Source organism: Eleginops maclovinus, chromosome 16 (assembly GCF_036324505.1).
Source record: "Eleginops maclovinus isolate JMC-PN-2008 ecotype Puerto Natales chromosome 16, JC_Emac_rtc_rv5, whole genome shotgun sequence".
NCBI classification, from domain to species: Eukaryota; Metazoa; Chordata; class Actinopteri; order Perciformes; family Eleginopidae; genus Eleginops; species Eleginops maclovinus.
Genome location: NC_086364.1, coordinates 12,939,089 through 12,960,505, shown reverse-complemented (window position 1 = coordinate 12,960,505; position 21,417 = coordinate 12,939,089). Strand labels below are relative to the sequence as shown.

At 41.3% G+C, this 21,417-nt stretch overlaps 3 protein-coding genes across 4 annotated transcripts in view; 1 reads left to right on the top strand and 2 right to left on the bottom strand.

Moving 5' to 3' along the window:
• The window catches only part of kcnt2b (potassium sodium-activated channel subfamily T member 2b), a 30,686-nt gene extending 17,833 nt beyond the window's left edge, over window positions 1–12,853 (bottom strand). The window contains exons 1-7 of the mRNA XM_063903058.1: window positions 12,718–12,853; window positions 12,420–12,613; window positions 3,025–3,104; window positions 2,248–2,350; window positions 1,954–2,016; window positions 1,120–1,168; window positions 655–714 (exon numbers count right to left, since the gene is read on the bottom strand). Of these exons, the coding sequence (XP_063759128.1) occupies window positions 655–714; window positions 1,120–1,168; window positions 1,954–2,016; window positions 2,248–2,350; window positions 3,025–3,104; window positions 12,420–12,508 (444 nt within the window). The 5' untranslated portion in view covers window positions 12,509–12,613; window positions 12,718–12,853. The remainder of the gene's footprint in view (window positions 1–654; window positions 715–1,119; window positions 1,169–1,953; window positions 2,017–2,247; window positions 2,351–3,024; window positions 3,105–12,419; window positions 12,614–12,717) is intronic.
• An 859-nt stretch (window positions 12,854–13,712) lies between these two features.
• qtrt1 (queuine tRNA-ribosyltransferase 1) lies at window positions 13,713–19,192 on the bottom strand. Its single transcript, XM_063903087.1, is given in 10 exon segments — window positions 13,713–14,604; window positions 14,927–15,011; window positions 15,235–15,344; window positions 15,442–15,517; window positions 15,606–15,744; window positions 16,422–16,616; window positions 16,731–16,772; window positions 16,775–16,868; window positions 16,984–17,052; window positions 17,171–19,192. Coding segments are annotated over 10 exon segments (1,251 nt in total). The 5' UTR covers window positions 17,459–19,192; the 3' UTR covers window positions 13,713–14,451.
• dnm2a (dynamin 2a) overlaps window positions 17,663–21,417 on the top strand; it is a 27,303-nt gene continuing 23,548 nt past the window's right edge. For both annotated transcript variants that reach the window (XM_063903065.1, XM_063903064.1), the window contains exon 1: window positions 17,663–18,142. In XM_063903065.1, the coding sequence (XP_063759135.1) occupies window positions 17,982–18,142 (161 nt within the window). In that variant the 5' untranslated portion in view covers window positions 17,663–17,981. The remainder of the gene's footprint in view (window positions 18,143–21,417) is intronic.

The following is a 21,417-nucleotide window of genomic DNA, read 5'->3' as shown; positions in this document are numbered from 1 at the left end:
GTATGAGTGTTATATAACGCCCTTGTGTCCCTTTGAGATAAGAAGCAGCATTACTCAGTTTCCTCTTGGCTTTGCTGTTCAATTTAGATGTCAGACACAGCTTTTTTTTATGTGTCTCCCACCTGCATATAACTGACCTAAATCTGATTAGTGTAGGTGGACAGGCGCAGGGTATGTCCACAGGAATCAGTCAGTGCTAAATGTTAAGGGCCTCTAGCCTTCAGAGTAATCTGCAGAGTGAGCCCTTTATAGGCTTATACCGTCAGGTACATCAAAAGCAGGGCAACCCGTTGATGGATCGGCCCCCTGCTACAGCAACACAGGGGCCTCCCCTAAAGTCTCTCTGATGTGTCAATAACAGGATGTTGATAGGGAAGCCTCAACGCCCGCTGACGGTCTTTATAAATGCAAGGAGACGTGAGAAAATACACTGAGGAGTTCAGAGTGGACAAACTACACCCTCAGCACGTCCCTGCACACACACACACACACACACACACACACACACACACACACACACACACACACACACACACACACACACACACACACACACACACACACACACACACACACACACACACACACACACACACACACACACAAAATCACAAAAGGCTTCAGGTTGGATTTTGGGGGCCGTGAGTATCTCACCTTATAGCTGAGATACACGAGCAACATAGTTTCTGAAAAGCTGATGAAAGCCACAAGCACCTGCAAAAAGAGAGAGAGTGAGAGTTACAGAGAAAATGAGAGACGCAGACACAGAGGGGAGTCGGGGAGTGACCAGAGCAGAGAGAAATTAGGAGGCGCAGGGATAGAGGAGGAGAGCGTGGGTGGAGGCAGTAGGCTTGCTGATGATTGAGCTTCAGAGGGAACAGATGCAAGTTAAGCAAGAGACAGTCTGGTGTCTGCATGTGCGTATGTGTTTGTAATTATGCCTTGATTGTAAATATGTGTCAGGTTAAATTATATAATTCATTTAAGCCTGCATTTACGTGCAGTGTGATCGTGACAAACCCATCAAAAGGAATGCAGAAAAGATGACATGAACCTGTGTAGGTGCGTTCATGAATTCAGATATATGTGAGAACACAGATGTGCGGAGGTCTATCTGACCTGCAGCGCCCACAGCGGTAGAGGTCGATCCACCCAGATGATCAGTTTCCTACAAAGCGAAAGAAAGGGAAAGAGAAAAGAGGAGAGAGACATTGCAAAAAAAGGGCCATAAATCTTTAATTAAAAAGGACAAAATATTCAAATTGTTCTCGCAACACAATGAGGCTCAATAGGGATCGACACATTTCACTTGTTAAATTTAATTTTGGCATTTACAACTGAACAACAGAGGACTCCCCAGCTTCTAATGTGCTCATATTGTTGGAGAAAAGTAATATACACAGCTTATTTGAAATGTACAGGCTTATTGTGAGAGAAAAGACCCCCTGGGGCTTATAATGGCTACTTGCCTGCCCGCTCTCTGATTTGCTCCTACAGTTCTGTTGCTTGGAGCGGGAGGTGGCCCATCCCTTTCCTGAGCTCACCCTGTCAGCCTCCTTATTCATTTGGAGCCAGAGCTTAGCCAGTGTCACCGGACACCAATTAGATCAATAGTCCCTGAGCAGGAGACATGGCTGCAGCCTCAGGTCTTCGCACACTTCCTGGTTTCTCTCCCTCTCCCTGCTGTTGTAGATTACATGCTTTATCTCCACTAGATCACTGCTGATTAGGCTGCACACGCACTGCGTGCATATTAGGTTGACAGGTAATCTATACAGATCAATTGTGACAAATGAATGTGTATCTTAATGCTCAGTATGAGCATTGTGCATTGATTGAATTATACGTTTGCGATGTTTGGGATGCCAGTCCTCCAGGGTGCACCATGTCATATCTGCAGGCCGAAGCCATCACTCCCAATTAGTTCAATGCTTCAATAATTCAAATGCTTACCAGTCAAACCCACTCCAGGGATGCGATGATGTGTTTTGTTTGGTGCAATTTGCTCCGTTTACACTGCATTAGGAAACAAAACACAAACATGACAATCAAAGTAACTTGTTGGATTGCATCTCCACCTCCTCTCTTCGCCTGACAACATCTTACATACATTGCTTTTACTGGGTACTCTACACACACCGTTATCTCAGCTATTGACCTGTTGCGCTTGTTCCTGCTATCAGGTCTCCACACACACAAAGACTTTGTTTCACTTCATTAAGCCGCTGTTATCTCCATTTCACTCACCAGTCCTGTCTTCCGTCTTGCGGGTTGTCCAATAGGACTCTAACAATGTACAGGAGACAGCTCAGCACTTTCAGAGAAAAGTTAAACATTCGCACTCGAAGACCTGCAATAGAAAGAAAGAAGCCAATCAGTTATTTCTTATTAAAAAAAAACACAGAATAAAACATGTGTAGGATTCTTTGCTTGATGCAAATAACAGTATAACAAGACTTCAGACAACAAAAACTAAAACAGAATAGCTTCGGGGAACCAAAAGCAGCCTATAAGCCATTTATGATCACTACCGAAAGCTCACTAGTCCATTTGATTTTTCCCCAAAGCATAATTTATTACAACTGTTCAATAACGAATGTGTAGCCTGGAAGACAATGGTTGGTCTAATAAAGCAGAATATGTTTTTTTTTTTCTTGTCTGCTACAAGTTAAACTAATATCCCACCCTTACACCCTAGCTATTACAATATGTTGTTTAAACGTTGATTAACTGCTTTGCAAAAAAGGATGAACACTTTAATTACTTTCCTAAATATAAACACATTACCAAATATACACGTTTTATTCATATGCATGTGATTAGACTGTGTATACAGGAGAGTACCAACATAAAAATGTATCATAGGTCCAGATATGAATCCACAGAGGACCATTATAAAGACTAAGAATTATATTATTATATATAGTCACAAAGAGTGGACAAGTTGAACAACTGGTGATGAAATGCAGAGCAATAAAGGCAGCACAGACAGAAAAAGTGTGACCCCAAACAAATGCAACTCACTTGATCTTTGGTTTTTGATGAAGAACAGCTTAAGGCGCTCCTTGAAAGTGTTCTCATTCACATAGAACTCCACCTGCACCCTGAGAGAGGGACGGAGAGATGGGCAGGGACAAAGAAAGGGCGGGTGGAAGATAAAAAGATGATTAAAGACATTTTAAAAAGCCTCTTTTATAGAGTCATGACAAGAGACAGAAGAGAAAGTAGAGAGCTGGGAGATAAAAGGAAATAAAACAATAGATTTAAAATAAGGCGTTACGCAATTGAGGTAGAAAGGGCGATAATGATTATTTGAACAGTGAAAAGTATGGAAATAAGACTCTGTGGCTGGCTACATGAAAGACTAATGGGTTTTGGAGGAAATGGTGCTCCTGCTTGTCCGTCTGCCCATAGGCCCAGACAGCTGCAGTCAGTCTCGTTATCTCCACTGATTAAATATAGAGCAACAAATTACTTCCCTCTGATGTTTCTGCTGAACATGGGAGGCCATAATTACTGCTCTTTCTCCCTTACCATTCTGGCACCCTCCTGTTAGGGACACACACATCTACTGTACACACACAGACCCTACACAAACACAGACCCTAAAACACACACCTGTAACAGGGTCATTAGGATTATTTGACCATTCACAAGCCCATCTGACATGGACGCCCATAGGGAGGCATGATTAAATTGACAAAAAGGCTCTCTTCAGACAGCTCTTACATGTGTGCAGGCACATTAGCACACAGACGGACGCTGACTGTATTTCCTGTCGGACCCCCTCAGGGGAGATTTCTCAGTAGCTCTCCTTTCATCCTATGGAGGAAAGAGTGGATGACTCAGGTAGGGGATAAAAAAAGGCAGGTTGGGCTCACTGGTGGTCTCCTCACAACACACAGACAGATGAAAGCGAGGCAGAACAACTGCTCTATTCTGTCTGCAGGAAGAGGAAGGGATGGGGGGGGGGGAGGGGTCTTCCCAGGGTTCCAGAGTGACGCTATGCCAGCACCCCACATGGTCAGACACGCAGAGACCAAAGCCAAAGCCGCACTTTCGCAGCTACATTAAGGGGGTGGGGGATAACTTTCCTCTTTGTTGCTATGGAAACACTGGATTCGTTGTCTTTTCCCCTCCCTCTCACATGAGCAGATGTGAGCAAACACATACTTGTGAAGTGTGTGCAGCCATCTGAGCTGATACCCTGCTCCAACTTGTTGACGGCTCCCTTTGCTCCGAGCAGCCTGCTGACAATAGGGCTGCACACACACGTGATGGAAAACAAGAGGACGTGTAGACACGACCAGCAGCTCCCTCAGGGGTGTGTAAGTGCACTTTAGGATTAGGAAATGACTTTGAATTAATTACTGTAGAAACGGGACACCATACAGTATTTTCAGTGAACAGAGTTTGTAATGGTAATGGACTGTACTTATATAGTGTTTTAGCCAGTCTTTGCGACCCCTCAAAACACTTTATATACTACAAGTCTTTCAACCATTCATACAAAGCAGTGCCACTTGCCACAGGAGCTAACTTTCATACACATTCATACACCGTTGGCCATGCCATCGGAAGCAACTCTGGGTTAAGTATCTTGCCCAAGGATACATCAACATGTTGACTGGGCTGGGATCAAACCCACAACCTTCTGGTTGAAAGACGGCCGCACTTCCTCGCAGCCACAGTCGCCGAATGAAACAAGTGTGTGTGTACTGAGGCGTAATGAGCTAATAGACCATATGACTGCACAAGTTCTTTCATGCATAATCAAACAATCAATAGCCTGGTTGTAATAAGCACAGACACAGTATCACCAGTTTTTTTTTAATTTATTGAATATCATTACTGCCATAAAATGTTGTAGAAATACAAGGAAAGACACCACACATTTTTGCTAAATGAGTGTAACTGCACTAACCACAGAACAATTTAATAGATCCTAATTAATATGTGAGGGATAACAAATGATGTACATGATGTTCCAAGACTAAGAACAGCAAGTATCAAGTATACTGTTTTTCAATGCATAATGTAACCTGTGAATAAAGGCCCCTAAAACTTCAAGGAAGGCAGATGTGATTGGTAAATTGTATTCTCCTTACTTAAGAAAACACTTAGTTAGAAACCTACTAGCTGAAACACTAACATAAAATGTGAGGACTAACCAGTGAAGATGTTTGTTGACTCACTCAGTAATAAACTATTCCACACAACTACTACCACATGTTTTAATACAAGCATCTGCCCTGCAAAAATCATCGAAAGCCACAATCCACTTTTGTACAGTCTACATCAACAATATTCTAGGGCACATTTTATTAGAAAGTATGACTGATCCACTGTGTCAAATTTTAGGTTATCTTACACATAAAAAACTCAAATGTTCAAAGCTTTACTTTCCTTCAAGCTTAATGTCCTCTTTTACAACCAAATCCATCAGGCACTGCTCCTTTGTTCTCGCAGTAACAGTGATCTTCTTAACTTGCCAAACCCCCAGTATTTATTACCTGTTTGTTTTTCCCCTATGACACTTAAAGTGACATAAGTTACTTAATTCAACGGTACCTGCCATCCTTCATTCATGAAAGTCCTTAAAGCCTCTTCACACTCTATAAGAAGAGGCTGTGATAACTTCCCAGAAGAAGAGGATAATTTCAGAGGTAATTTTGCCCTTGATGTGTTTCTCTAAGCGAGGGCTTTTCCACTTGAGTGTACAACAGCGGATGAAAAATAAAGTGGAAATATAGCCCAATAAAAGACTTGAGCTGTGGGATAGATTGAGAGTCTGGATCTTTAATCTAAGGGGAGGATGGAGGAGGAAAACACATTAAAAACTCATAAGGACATTATTTCAAAACAAACGATACAAAAACACATCATGATGGCACCTCTGGGCAATAGCCACATATCAGGCCCCCGAGGCCTCAAAAAAGCACAGGAAAATAAATGATTGGATCACTGTTGAGAAAAAGTGCTTTGGGATACTTCTGCGCAGAAATAAAATACATGTAGCTGGATAAGGTACAACCATTTTAGTGTATCACGTAGGCTTCCCTGTGAGAGAATTACCCCAGAAGAGGTCCTCCTTTCTTTCTATCTGCTTTTTTTCTTAAAACATAGGTGTATTTAAACATAGGTGTATTATTTAGAGGCAGGCAACTAAGATCCTCTCACAGGCTTTAATAGATCAAGAACAGCAGGTATAACAGCTGGAAACAAGAGAACAGGAAGCCTAGGGAGAGGATTTGCATTTGAAGTTGAACTGTGAAAGAAAGAGAGAGAGAGAGAGAGAGAGAGAGAGAGAGAGAGAGAGAGAGAGAGAGAGAGAGAGAGAGAGAGAGAGAGAGAGAGAGAACAATACAGATGGATAAATAGATGCAAACAGATGGACAGAAAGACAGAGGGGGACTTGCGGAGGAGGATGTCTGAGAGAGGGTGAGAGCTGGACCTTGTCCTCCTGCTGTTTTCAACCATGCCTGTGCTCCGTAATGCAAGCACTGGCCGTCTAATGACACAGTGCAAGAGGCTTAAGAATCCCAAATCAGTGCACATAATAGGCTCATTACAACCTCCACACACAACTCATAAATAGTATTCATATTAGTAGAGCAACCGAAAAATAAAAAGGACACCAAGTGAAACATTATGCAGGCAAATCTTAGATGAATGATATGAACATTTATTCAGTTCAATGGATGGAAAGTCAACTAAATTGGAATTCATATTTGGAGCATCCCTTTGGACAAAAACAAAAAGGAAAATGTTTTTAAAATAAGGTATCAAGAGAGGAGGGATGAATCTGAATGGTGTTAAGAGAAAATTCCATCATAAATATGAATTCAAATTCAGGTGGGGTCCGTCTGCCAAGTCTATCACTGCTTTGATATGGAAATTAGGTCAAATGACTGTTTATTTATTTATTTCATAAAAATAAAAGAAGAATCGTGGCTCTTCATTTTCAGATGCGAAAAGATGAGTATAGAAATATTTAAAACCTAAAAAAGCATCAGCATGTTATTTCTGAAGAAGCTGTTCCTGTTTATTGGAAGCAACATGTGCCTCCTTGAGAACCATTATAAGGAAAATGCTGACATTTGTTTAAGGATGAACAGGGGACCCTTTGAGAAAAGGCCATTCAACAATAATATACGTAAACAGACTCCAAATAAGGGCAGGAGAAATGGGATCAATGGGATGACAACTAAAGTCAAGTAAATTGCACATCACCACAGGAGCCCTCTAACAGCTTTAAGAAAAGCAAGACATTGTTCCTGACCCAGATACGCAATCATCCCACACAGTGTGCTAATGGAAGGTGGAGACGAACAAAAGAAAATAAGACATTAAAAAAATAATATTTGTAGCCTTCACCTCTCCACGATAATTTTCTATGGTAAAAGCATAAAGGCAAATGTTTCTTTTCACACCGTCAATACAAGTTAATGCTGCCTAAAGAGTCAGAAGAAAAACAATTCAAATGTCTTTAATACCACTGATTGCTGCCACAAAAACAGATGTCAACACTCTAATGAAACAAACAATTATTTTCATAATAACTTAATGAGCACTGTGACCTTTAGAGATGATCTTTCTCTCCTGAACAACGCCTGGTTTCCCATAGATTCAAACTCTCCATACATCCTCAATGGAAGTGCTCCAGCCATTCCTCCCGCTGCTCGCTGACACAAACCAGCCTTGCTTATCCTTCTCTGCTGATCATCATTACTTATTAGTTTCTATTTACTACTTTCTCTAGCTTGAGGAAAAACGGAACACAGTGGACACGTTTAATTCACAGAAAATAACTACTTGGGTCCATGATTTGCCTAAATGCCCTGATAATCCCTCTAATGTGAAATTAAATATGGCATAAAGTGCTGCACAACTCTATTAAAAGCCATCGAATAACATTCTATCCCTTCAGATTACATTAGCCTTGGATGTGCACGGTCATTTTACATTTGATCGAATCATGGTGAGATGTCATATCAATCCGTTTCAATGTCGTCTACAAATCACCTCTTTGACGAAGACATGTGCAATGCAAAAGTAATGAAACATGAGATGAATCGTCTTTATTGCCTGTGTCTGGTGTCTCTGGGGCTTCTCGGATTTGAAAGTCCAGTGGCGTATTAAGCTACACACAGTTTGGGAATAGAGGAGCTGCGATGAGTTGCAACTTGTGATTCCCCACATCAGCGTGACAGAGCGGCTGCCTACCCCCACTCTGATGCTACTGGGCCTTCAAACATAGAACACAGCTACAGCCCAGAAGTGCTCAGACTGTGCCTGTCAGCCCCATGGCTGTGTTAGTGTCCACAGCAGGAAAGCCCCTAAGTGTTGACAGTGTTTTCCTAACCGAAAGGCTGGTTGGGGAGTTCAATATCTAGCTAATTAAAGACAGTGGAGGCAGACAAAGCTCTTATAAAATATAACTGTGTGTCTAGATGACCACCAGAGACACACCCCGCACTGTTCTCTCTACAGTCTTGGGCTATTGCTAATCAGTGATAACAATGAAAAAGAATAAAGCTTTCAACATAATCTATGTATATGAAATTATAGCCACAGGATGAAGGGGTTGCTAAAGGAGCAAAGAATACAATGTAATAAACTCTGATTGTACGACAAAACTAAAGTGTCTCCCATTGTGCTTTCAGGTATGTTAATCAGGCAACATGTGCAAAATATTCTTAGCAGCAGGATTAGACACTATATGAGCCCTCCATCCTCTCGCAGTGCTATCTTATTTTTACTCTAGATGGATATCTTTAATCTTCAGTCCTACTGGCAACCTTGTCTCTCCATTTCTAATTATGATGATGTTTTCAGACACTTTTTAATTATAAGGAAGGGATATTTGCCATGTCTAATGCTTTGGTTTCATTTGCCTACGCCACAGTAGGCCCCCAGCTCAAAATACACTATGCAAACCCTCCCTCTAACAAATTGATTTTAATTAGCAACTGGTTGCTTTTTAGTTGAGTTTAGTCTTTGGATGTTTACCGGAAGAATCATGCATTTGGTGGTTTTGAGGTCTTTAGCTCCCACGTCACACCTTCTCTCTCATCCAGCCTCAAATCTGATGAAATCACCTTTTCTCCAAGTGATTCTTTCCATAAAACAAGCCCTTTTGTATTGCTGATAACTTCCCTTTATGCCCAGCTATGGCTCTGCAGACATGATGCATAATTACATCCGTAATTCCAAAACACTCAACAAAGAGCTGTCTAATCCTATAAATGATATGACTGAAACTTACATGAGCTCTAAAAGGCTTACAAAAGGACTTTGGCTTCCGCTGTATAAGTATATCTGTTTGAATATTGACAGTATTGATGGATCGTGCTTAACATTGATTTTAATAGATTAAGGCTTGACAGAAAGAATTACGAAGGAGGCAAAGATAGAGAGAGCATGGGTATAAGAAAGATTGGACAGACACGGAGCGAAAGAAGAGGCGACAGCCATAAGAAATTGATTTAAGAACCAAAGGCTGTCATTTGTATGATAATCCTGGACTCTGAGGGAAACTCCTGCTAAGACTTTTCTTCAGTGGAGCTCTGGAAACCCTGCTGTATTTAAATTCAATTTAACAAAAAAGCCCTGTGTTCCACAGAAACAAAGTGCTATATTACTTTACAGCTTTCATTTAATTCACAAATAGTTGAAGACTGCTGCTAATAATCAACAACCGTCAATTTCAGGGCACGGTTAATTAAAAAAAATAATTTAAAAATCAGACCACATCTTTCACCTGTAAACTCCTAATCATTGGGCTGTAAAAGATCTCGATTTCATCATTTAGTCTTCTGGCATTTCATCAAGACAGAAGCTTCTGATTCAGAATATATAAATGGTGATGGTGTAAACAGAACAGTAACACTAAAATGTTCCTACTTCTGGGTACTTGACACATTTCTGCAACAGCAGGATATACATTACCGATTAAGTATCAGGCAGAACCTTGAGGTTATGGGTTTTAGGAATGACGCAAATAAAGATAATTGGCAGTTGCAGCCACACTTGAAGCAGAACATTATTAAAATGTTGTCTGGGAGAGTAGGCTTGTTTCTGTGCAGAGTTAACAGAGCCAAAATAATATATGTTCGTTCCAATTTGACACAAAGGAAGTATCTCTTGTTTGCTTTTTTGTGTGTTTTGGCAAAATCCTGCTTTGGGATTAAGGCACAATAACTACCAGTAATCACCCAACCAGGAGGATCCCTGTGCGGAAAAATTAGTTATTAAATAAATTCCCATCTTTGAGGTCTGCTTTGAAAATCGCCTCACAGCCTTTCAGTGCTAAAGCAAAATGTATTTCACCGAGTTACAGAAGACCTCTTGAAAGGGGAAAATGGCATGGTATTGGAGGCCCTTCAATTAGAACTAAGATGTTGAGAAGCACAGGGATGTGTTGTGGTGGGGGTTGAATTTTAAAGAGGGTAACGTATGGACACGCATCAACAGGGATACAAGTTAAGAAGAGAGGGCGAGTGAGAAGGCCCACAGAGGGATGACAGAAGAGGGATTAACAGGCTCAGTAATGTGTGTTTTCCCTGAGTGCCACCATTTGTGTCAAGGAGATAAATTATGCGTACACATATTGACATTTTGATGTGTGAGAGTTTCTGTGCTGGGACGCTTTGATACTATATGAAGCTATCTGTGCACCTGCGCCCATTGGGGCCGTCTGGTTCTCCAAGGATGTTAGTTAAACCTTCTTCTGGATTAATGGACCAGGGCAGACCAACTCTGTGTTATTCAACCCTAATCAGAGCTTTCTGTCACTATCAATCGCAGCTCTCCCATCTAATCAGTCCATTTTATAGCAGATAATACTCCCTGGACACTGAGATCAGCATCTTAATTCCTCTGTCAATAGCTTTCCCTCTCACAAGTCTTGTTTATAAATGAAACATCCAGACAAGATACAAAGACACTTATGCTCATAAGAAATATCTGATACAGAATGCATGATTGCACTCGACTTGTCAGCTCTGCAAATGACAAAAATAAATAATGAACATACAGAGCTAACACTAATGTAGTCTAAACCTCACTAACCACTTCTGGAGTGTTTACAGTGATCAACACCAGGATATCTGTAAAACACATAATTTGTTTAGAGGGTCTAACAGCACATCTGTACCACCGACACACGCAACGGACAAAAACACACACACATACACACAAAGTTCTCCATCAAGTAGTCTCCAATCAACCAAATCAATCACAATCACCAACCACACTGTCACGTTGTAACTGCAATGATCCATGTTGTTGTGAAATGTTTTTAAGATGCCTCTTTAAGACGATGAAGAGCCTGGACTGTAAAAAGTAATGTTGTGTCTCATGGACTTCCAAGAAAGAAGAAGCAAACCTTCCTCACTAAACCTCTTAAATAGGTGAGGTCGCATAGCACTCAGGTTGGGAAACACAAGTCCTTGGGCAATAGCCAAGATATTACAAAAGGCCAAAGGAGCAAAACCGGAGTGAGCAGGCCCATTAGGCTTCAAATGTACAAAATGAGACCCTTTCAGAGGTCAGGGATACAGATACAGAGTATAATGGTATGATTTATCTTTAAAAGGTACACTGTTTGATGGTTCAATAATATGATAATAATTATTGACAGACCTCTAGGGTAATATGCAGCAGTGACTCTGAATTGAAGCAGGGCAATGCCTGCATGATTGATTTCTAAAAGGCAATTGTCCCCAATCTTTCTTTAAAACACCCACTCAAGTCCACAAGCAACTGTTTTGGTCCTCAGATCGACCTAGCAACAAAATGCAACAAGCATGAAATTGAGGTTAAGGTTTTCCATTACTGCAGGATGAAATAGCCAAATTAAGCAATGAATATCATATAGCATGTCAATTTTCTTCTGGCCTGCAAATGGGGAATCAAAGGTTAATTTCCCAGTGACAGAGGGAGCAGCCTGTCCAGGTGGCAGATGGTTCACTGCAAATCTCAGGAATTATGGCACTAGGAGAACATAAACAGGATAACGCACTGTAGGTCTACCCATACTCGCTCCTTCATCATTTCAAAGGATTTTTCAAATACTCACATGTATGAGCCACTTCCAAATAAGTGATATTACTATAATGAATGAGTCTCTTAATTTGCTTTCATGTCTCATTTTGTTCCTTTGGTTAATTAGCGTAATGCTTTGGTGGGATAATATTAATTAGCAGAATTAGCATCACTATCCTCTGCGCAGACTAGGGAAGGAGTAAACCTGTTGCAGCGACAGAGCTGCACAGCTTGCAGTAAAATACTACAGCTGAAGAAACGTGATAACAAGAAAAACATGCACACGCAAACAAATGAGTACTTTAAAGAGAAGGTGGCATGATGGTCTCAGCGGATTCAGAGCGCCGTGCGTAAACGTTGAAAGTCCTTACCTGTCGTCGGTCTGCCAGTCCCCGAGCAACAAGTCTCGGAACCGGTACCGAGGGGGCAGCGGGAGCACTTCCTTCTCCAGTTCGACCATGGTTCTCCCACAGAGCCCAGAGATAGAGGCAGATATCACCGCGAACCGCACCTCCACACCGAGGAGGTGCACCCCCCAAAACCAACTCCGTTCCTTTTCCTTCTGCTATTCAAAACGTAGATAAATAACGAACGCATGGATACATCTCATGGCATCTTCTTCGACCTCCCTTCTAAGCACAAAATAACAACTTCGTTCTTGTTAGGCACCTGTCAGAAAGCACCTCCACTTTTATCCCCGACGAGGTCGAAGATGGTCATCCGTCGGTGCGTAGTGGGGGAGGCTGCACTTTGCTGAGACAGCTGGAGAGCAACTGGTTGCGTCTCACCAGCAGCAGCATCCTCCCTGCCTGAGCTCCGCATGAACGCACTGGCAGCAAATGTGTACCCGACCGATGGGCACTAAGACTTTCCCTGTAGGACTAAGAAATTATAGGAACAATTGCAAAAACAATACACACAAAAGCTACAATGTCAAAAGCTCCCAACATATCGCAGCATTATGAGCATATCACTACCCTGTGTAATTCTAAATAATAATTAAACTCATGGGTGACACGTGACTGAGAAATGTCTATATTTCTGGAAACCTGCATGCACCTGAGTCCTAAATCGGAACGACGATTAGGTAGGATATATTATTTCTTGTCAATCACTAGGCCTCCATTATGCTAAATATAATCAAAAACATAATCGAGGCAGAAGAAATGATAGAAAGGACATCCCTTTTTGAGAACAACAAAACCTAATCCTGCAAAACCAAAACACTAAAAACATTCCTCTGAATGTGGGCTGTTATTATATAAAGACGAAATGTCACTATAAACTCGTTTTTATCATAGATAAATCCTCCATGAATGTTTTAGTTTCCCTCTTATTGTAATTATACAACTTGTAAACCCATCATTTTCTTTGTAGAACCACACTGTGTTAGTCATTATGAGACCATACTATATAAGTTACATGTTTAATCTTGTAGAGCCTGTGGTCATAACAGAAGCTGTAATGAAATTCAAATGTGGTGCTTAAGAGGACTGTTGACTCGAAGCCACAGACAACAGGTGTTATTTAAATCAACTGGCAATGCTTAATATTAATCACCAACAGCAGAGCCTTGATAAAGCAACACCTCAGTAAGCTCCCAAGAAAACTGTCACTCAGAAGGTTAAAAAGGATTATTGTCCTTTGAATGGAAGAGAAAATAAATAATAGCATTGAATAATGATTTGATATTTAGATGGATGCTGACTTAGTTATAATTTTTGGAATGCAATGTTTTTGTGCTTTCCTACATTTCAGCTCATATTCCTACTGGTAATTGAATGATTTGCATTCATTAGATTCAGCTGGACTGCTTTTAACCCTACAGGAAAGCTTAAAATATTGCATTTTGTCACATTGCTCTGGTTATGTCTATTTTGCCCTCTGGTGGTCATAATGACACAAGCACACAATCTTTAGTGAGTTTGAATTCATTCATATGTTCAAACATGCATATGACAACCACTATTCTGTAGGAGTTTAGGTTAAAACGCCAGAATACAAATACATTTATTTATCTTGTGCCTTTGGCAAAAATTGAAAAACCAGGTTGACAAAAAAGGCAAAACATTTCATTTCCAATGGGTGGGCCAACTCCGTAGCCATGGTAACAACAAAAAATGTTGGTGCACATCAGAGGAGATAGTTCATGTGTTTCAAATTTAAACCCCATTCAGTCTCACATTACCATAATGTGTAGTATGAGGACAATTTGCAGAGTAAAGCAGAAGACAATCAGATTTCATCCGCTCAGATCAAAAGCCTCATCGCCAAACAAACAGGCAATTTATAAACAAGTATAAACAAAGAGTAAAAAACAATCATCCATAAAAAAAGCCATTTAAAATCTTTCAGTCACTGTTTGACATCCCCCTTGAGAGCATGACGGTTGCCTTCCAGGTTTTATTCCAATGTAATGTTGACGGAGGCGAGAGCGTCCACGGCCCAGCCCGGGTACTGGTCACGAGAGGGAAACATGCGTTTCATGAACGTCCGTATAAACTCAGGGAAGCAGCCTTCCACAATGCTCTGTCTCACCGAGCGCATCAGGGTGAGCTGCAAAGGCAAACGTTTGGTGAAAAATAATGTGATTATTGATCTCCAGCAGGTAATCATAATGTCTTCTACATCACCAGAGTATACAGTAAGAAAGTTGATATGCTACTACTCAGGCCCGGCCCTGACCAATGTGCCGCCCTAGACAAAGTTTTATATCAAAATGTAAAGCCATTTTTATTTATATTAAAACATCTTGAAAGTTTTGATTTAAGGGAATGTATTTTATTTAGTGGTTAAATGTGTTTGTTGCCATTTAATAATAATGTAATATCTAGTTATGATGTGCTTTTATCTACAAACAGACAATTCAGATACTGACCTGATAGGCAATGTTATGGATGGTGACGTGATGCATGGCTGCACTGTCACTCTTAAACAGAGCATGGAGGTAAGCCCGACTATGTCTGAAACAGAAAACAGAGACTTTTTTCAACATTCCCCCAGAAATGCAGTTTCAAACAAATGCATTAATTGAAGTATTACTGTATTGCCACAAAAGCCCTCTCTTATACCAAAAATATGCAATTGAATGCTAAACTAACAAACTGAACCAAGGCACATTAGTGCTTTATTAACTTCAACATATGCCATGATGAAAAAAAAAAGTGTTGTTGTTTCTCGACTTACATTTTGCATGTTGGACATTGGCAGTCTGGGTCTATGGGCTGGAAGTCTTTGGCATACAGCTTTTGTTTTATCTGAATAGATCCCCAAGGCACCAATGCTGAACCAAACCTCTAAGGAAACAATCACATGACTGTCAGATACAGAGCTAAAAAATACTTTTGAAATGGAAAAAAAAGAGTGTGTGTGTTTGAGTTAAAGAAAGCTTACCGCAGTGCGGGTGGGGAACACGCAGTCAAACATATCACATCCCAGAGCTACACACACCACCAAATCCACAGCATACCTGCAGGGGAGGAATAATTTGATTATTTTCAATTGTCCAGCCCTACCATAAACACCACAATTCTCATGAAATGTTTTAGCAAACGTACCCAACACCCATGAGATATCGAGGCTTTTCTCGTGGCAGGTGGTCGGTGCTCAGGGTCACCATCCTCCAGAAATCATCCTTCTCCTCTCCTCCACTGAGGCCTCCGATGGCAAAACCGGGAACATCACGTTGAGTCATTTCTGAAGGATGGGGATAAGATGTCTCAAGCACATGTTCTAGACCTTATCATCAGTTTCAAACGGTTTAGAAATGTACAATTTACAACAAGATCAGCAGCTGGATTATGCATTTTACTAAAGGTGACTGGGCTTCTGCAGTCCGGGCCCTTCAGCTCTGGGCCCCTTTGTCTGAGGATGTCAGACTTGCAGTATTAGGAACATCTATTTCATTACATCTAAAAATTTGCTTAGAAAATGTAATGAGAGCACACCATTTTACTAGTTTCCACCATGTAAAGTGTTTAATAACCGTATAAATCATTATTACTATTATATTTTAGTTTTTTAAACTTGCCAATGGCTGCCAATTTAAAGTTTTCGATTAAAATCTCTAAATGTGAAATATATGATTACTCTTCCCCTGATGATACTGCCACCTGATCCACACATACTTGTTCTGATAGTGTTAAACATGTTGACATGTTAAAACTAACATCCATTAATACAAACTTTTTTGTAATAAAGTCACCTTCTAAATTATTTTAAATAATTGAATTGTGGAGGCATTTAAACATGCTCTCAGTCTCCCTCCAAATATGATCCAATCCTCCAGCATGCTTATCAATACAAGTTAAACACGGACAGAGGTAGAAAATGTAAAGAAGAAAAAGGATCACCACAATTCAGGATCGTATTACCATCTAGACAGGCCTTGCGCAGCTCTGCATTTAATCCTCCCTGAATGATGGCAAATAGGTTTTGTTTTTCTGGATTTTTATTGGCTGATATGCAGCGGTCCAGCCAGCGAATGGATCTGTGCATTGCCTCCTCAACCCGGGGCCCTGTCACCGTACTGCTGACCACATCATCAAGCTGCATCATGATGTCTGAACCTGGAAGGACACAAAGAAAGATGGAGAGACCATCTATAAGTCACTGGGAAAATGACGGAAGGTCCAATTATTTGTTATTCAACACTGGTTGGTGGTTACATTATTTTAGCACACCTAGACTGTTCTGTATGCTGATGGATTTCTCAGGAGTAAGAGGATCTCTTTGCCATCATAGGGGGACTTGAACTTCACCCCTTCCTCTGTGACCTCTGAGAGCTCGACAAGGGACACCATTTGAAACCCCCCACTGTCCTATAAGCAGAGGAAAGAATACACAACATCAAGACAGAGGTCATCACTTACATTGTACTTTTGTGAACATTCATCATATATGCACTCACAGTTAAAAGATCATATATGCACTCACAGTTAAAAGATTCCTGTTCCAATTCATGAACCCATGTAAACCATTGGCTTTCTCGATCAAATCAGGCCCCTGCAGGCCAGTAGAGTTGAAAGGGAGAAAAACGATACAAAAAGGTGCCATGAATTCATCAAGTCACATTTAAAATCAATTGAAACATGTGCATTGCTATTATTACTATGCTGCCTACCGGTCTCATGCCGAGGTGGTATGTGTTTCCAAGACAAATCTGACAGCCAAGACCGTCCAGCTGATCCACAGTGATTCCCTTCAGAGTGCCCTGAGTCCCGACAGGCATGAAGACCGGGGTGCTGACGGCAGAGTGGGGCAGTATTAGATCACAAGCTCTTGCTTTTGTGACTGGGCATTCAGCGATGATTCGCAGAGTGAGTGGAGAAGCTGCAGATAAAGCTTTCTTGAGGGACATGATGTTCTCAGAAGTGTTTGCCTCAACTCCACACGCTCTGGTAGCAGCCATATTGAAAATGTGACGTGAGCGGCAGCAAATTGGAAAACGTCTTGACCAATCAGAGATGAGATATTTTTTTAGAGCAAAGAACACGCCTTTTGACTATCCAATAAGAATGTCAGTTAGACAGAGAGGCAGCTTAGGTAGCCAATAGACTATCTGGTTTCTATGACAAGAGGCGGGTCTCTACTCGCCGGTTTCGATCGGATGTCATCTCCTGTCTCACCGGATGGTGTGTTTTGTAGAGGAAGTTTTGTTTTGCGAGTTTTCCGTCCCTTTCGACTGACTGGGCACGTAGTTAATGTACTTAAAAGATCCCGAAATGATATAAGTGTGATTCGCATTACCGGTAACCGTTCAACTGTTCAAGGTGAGGACAAAAACCGGCACTGTTTGAAACGGCGGATCTCCACTCTGTAGAGTAACCCGAGAGCACCTTCCTGCTAAGCTAACGTTACCTAGCTAGTTAGCGCGGCTAGCTTTTGGGTCTGGTTTGCGTCCTGTTGAAGGGGCTCTCCGAGCTAACGAAGCCATGGGGAACCGGGGCATGGAAGACCTGATTCCCCTGATCAACAAGCTTCAAGACGCGTTCAGCTCCATTGGCCAGAGTTGTAATTTAGACCTTCCTCAGATTGCTGTGGTCGGTGGACAGAGCGCTGGGAAAAGCTCAGTCTTGGAAAACTTTGTCGGCAGGTAAGTGAAAGTGTCTAACTAAAGTAACACGTTCAATAATCCCTTGGTTTACATAGTTTCTTGCGTGGTCTCATGTTCTGTAATTGATTTTAAATACTATTTGACATAAAGCTAAGCCAGCGTTACTTTCTCTTCCAGTACGTAACGTAAATATGATGTTACACACTTGTCGTAAAACTGCCTTGAAAGTGTGAAAGTGGCTGCGGGTTCACCAACTTCACGTACCTACGCTATTTACGTGGCAAAGCAGTGGTCTGTTGACAACTTTTCCTTAAACAAGTTTTGTGAAATTAGTCCCCAAGGGCAGGCTGTCATATTCTACAAGAAGACAATATTCAAACTATGATGTATATGAGAAGTTAGATAGACATTTTCTTCAGTGGGTTGTTTTCCACCATTGCCAATATGTTTGCTCAATATACTGGTCCTCTTAAACTGTCAGTACATGTTTTTGTACCTGGTTCCCTCTTTACACTCTGACATTTAAGCATGGCATGTTAAGACGTACTATAACATATATTATCAACTAATGTTGTTATATGCATTGCAGACATTTTTGTTTTGCACCGGTTACCTTTTCTCCTGGTTCTATTTACGATTCAACACCACACCCATACGATCTCACACAATATGTATTTACCAATAATGCATAACAGTTTGATGTTTGAATAGTATGTTTATAGCCACCTTCCTTCCCTTAGGGATGTGGATATTTGCAGCTGTATTTGCATCCATTGTATGTTATGTAATGCACTACTTTTGACCTGAATGTACTCAGTCTTTCAACAACACAAGCTCACATCTCCAGCAGACACAACTTCCCTTCCCATCTTCCTCTTTTGTTATTGTTTTTTTTGTTGACCTTAAGAAATGAAGAGAATATGCTCTCTGTTTCCCGATTCCATGTGGTGTGAGGTTTACGCTCCAGAGCTCCTCAACAGGCCACTCCTTTTCTCCTCTCCCACATCAGCAGCGAGTGAGATCACCCTGCAGATAAAGAAGCAAAACAAAGTCAATCTGAAGCATCTTGTTTAGCAGGTTTTCAGCCCATTGAGAGACACCCAGTGTGTGTGTCTGGGTGTAACCCAACCCACACACATATATATGCAGGCCAGTGTGCAGATAAGAGGAAGGAAGGCATGCAGACAGGCTTATTAACACACTGACAAGAGCATGATGTAACTGCTCTCGTGCAAGAACACACAGATTAGACTACCACTCAGCTCATATTAATTCAGATGAGTAGGATTTTGCCCTATGAGTGCATTTCACACATATCAGCTGTGATTACCATGAGACAAAGTCAACGCAATCTCAATGCCTGTGTGTGCTGGACTAACATTCCGCCAAGTGTAAGTCACACACACTTTGCATACATGCTATGATATAAACACTTCACTTCACTCTAATGAGGTATATAAGTGGTGGACTTGAGTGTTTAACAACTTTTATCCAACAATATGAAGTGCAGCAGCTCCTCAGTGTGCTTGTTGCTGCTGTGTAGGTACACTTGAAGGCAGAAAGGGTAGAACAGTAAACTCATATCTTCAAGGTCGAGTCTCACTTCAACCTGGAAGTATTTGGGTGGAGCTACATATCACTATAACAACAGGTGTGCTAATGTAGAGGTGACTCATTGTTGATCTACTGGCTTGTTTAAGCCCAGGAGCAGCCAATACCTAATCCAAGTACCATGTGCAATCCTCTGTTGCAAACTACGAGTGTTAAGTTTGGCAGGATATTTAATTAGCAAAGTCTCTGCAGTAACACCGGTCTTTAACCAGTGCTGAGCTGCTGTTCACACCATTAATAATTGCTCTATGGTTTCCCTGGTGGCTCAGAGTTTTATTTTGATGTGTGTGCATGAAAATAATCAGTCTTTCAATTTCTGAGGCAGCAACGATAACACAAACACAGTCACTGTCTCCCACCTGATGTCATCAACACATCTGTGCCACGTGACCCCATTTACTGCTTCACCCTCTTCACTGTTCAATGCTCTGCAAACACATTATGCATGTCTGTTGTTGCAACACTTCTGCTTTACATTTCCTCGCTCTGAGTAGAGAAAATAAGACCTCCTGTTCTGTGGGGTTACGGTGTTTCCGTAGTTATAGTCCCCAGCAGGTCAGGTGGGATTGTGATTACTCGCCGACCTGCGTGAGCCATCTTGTTGGTGTGATCTGGGCCTCTGTTCCCTCCAAGTTTGTTAGTGCAGAGCAGAACAAATAGTCTGGTTAATTTGCATACTTTACTGAGCAGAAGATAATCAAATAGCTTTGACTCAACAGCCATGTGAACTTTGGCTGTTCATTTTCTCTCACATGGGCCTGTGTAATAACGTGTTTAGGTGCGCATCAGGGCACGGTAATGAGGGACATTCAGTTCAGATTAAACATTAAAAGTTCTCAACATAAATGATTTACACTATAATCAGTTACACATCATCAGCTTTTTACTGTTACTTTATTGGTTTGTCTACATCTTAACAGATGCTTTATTGGGCTTAAGGAATAATAATCAGGACCGTGTCTCAATTTGTGGCTGCGTTGTGATGTCATTGTCCTAGTGGCGAGTAAAGATGTCATATCTATGACGGCAAGATGTCTGGGTGGAGGTTTTTATCAGATCTGTGGCAAGTAGTCTACTGAGAGACCAGAGGTTTTTAAAGCTTTGGGAGGGTTGTTTTAACTTTATTGCTAAATCCTTTTTGTTTAAATGTTTTCAATAATTCTGTGCCACATTATCAACTATATGACCATGTTAGCATCATTGCTACCATCGCCACTATTAGTAGGAGACATGGTCTGAATTGATGGCATGGATGCTAAAAGCAATTTGAAAGGAAATGTCCTCCAGTGTAGATTCTTTTCTGTACCACGGTGCATTTCTCTGTTAGGAAATGGAACAGACAGCCAAGTGAGGATGGCAAAGGGATTTCCCACGAAGCAGTAGAATTTAGGTTGTGTTTGAAAAGGCTTTACTGCATTGCGATGTGTCTTGGTAGACCCACAGTCACAGACTGTGGTGCAGGACTGCGGATAGCCATAATTATACGTTCTTTGCCACATCAGAAAGCCTTGGGATAAATCCCACTGAACCACAAACACAGTTTTGTGTACTTTACCCTCCTGTGAGAGCATAGTATGACCTAAGAGTTTCGCACACCGGTTTCCGTGTTTGAAAAGGAGCCCCGCCAGGCCTCTGTAGACCTGAGGGAAGCAGGATCAGCTGGAGGCTGTGGCTCCTCAGAAGAGTCAGGGGCTGGCAGGCTG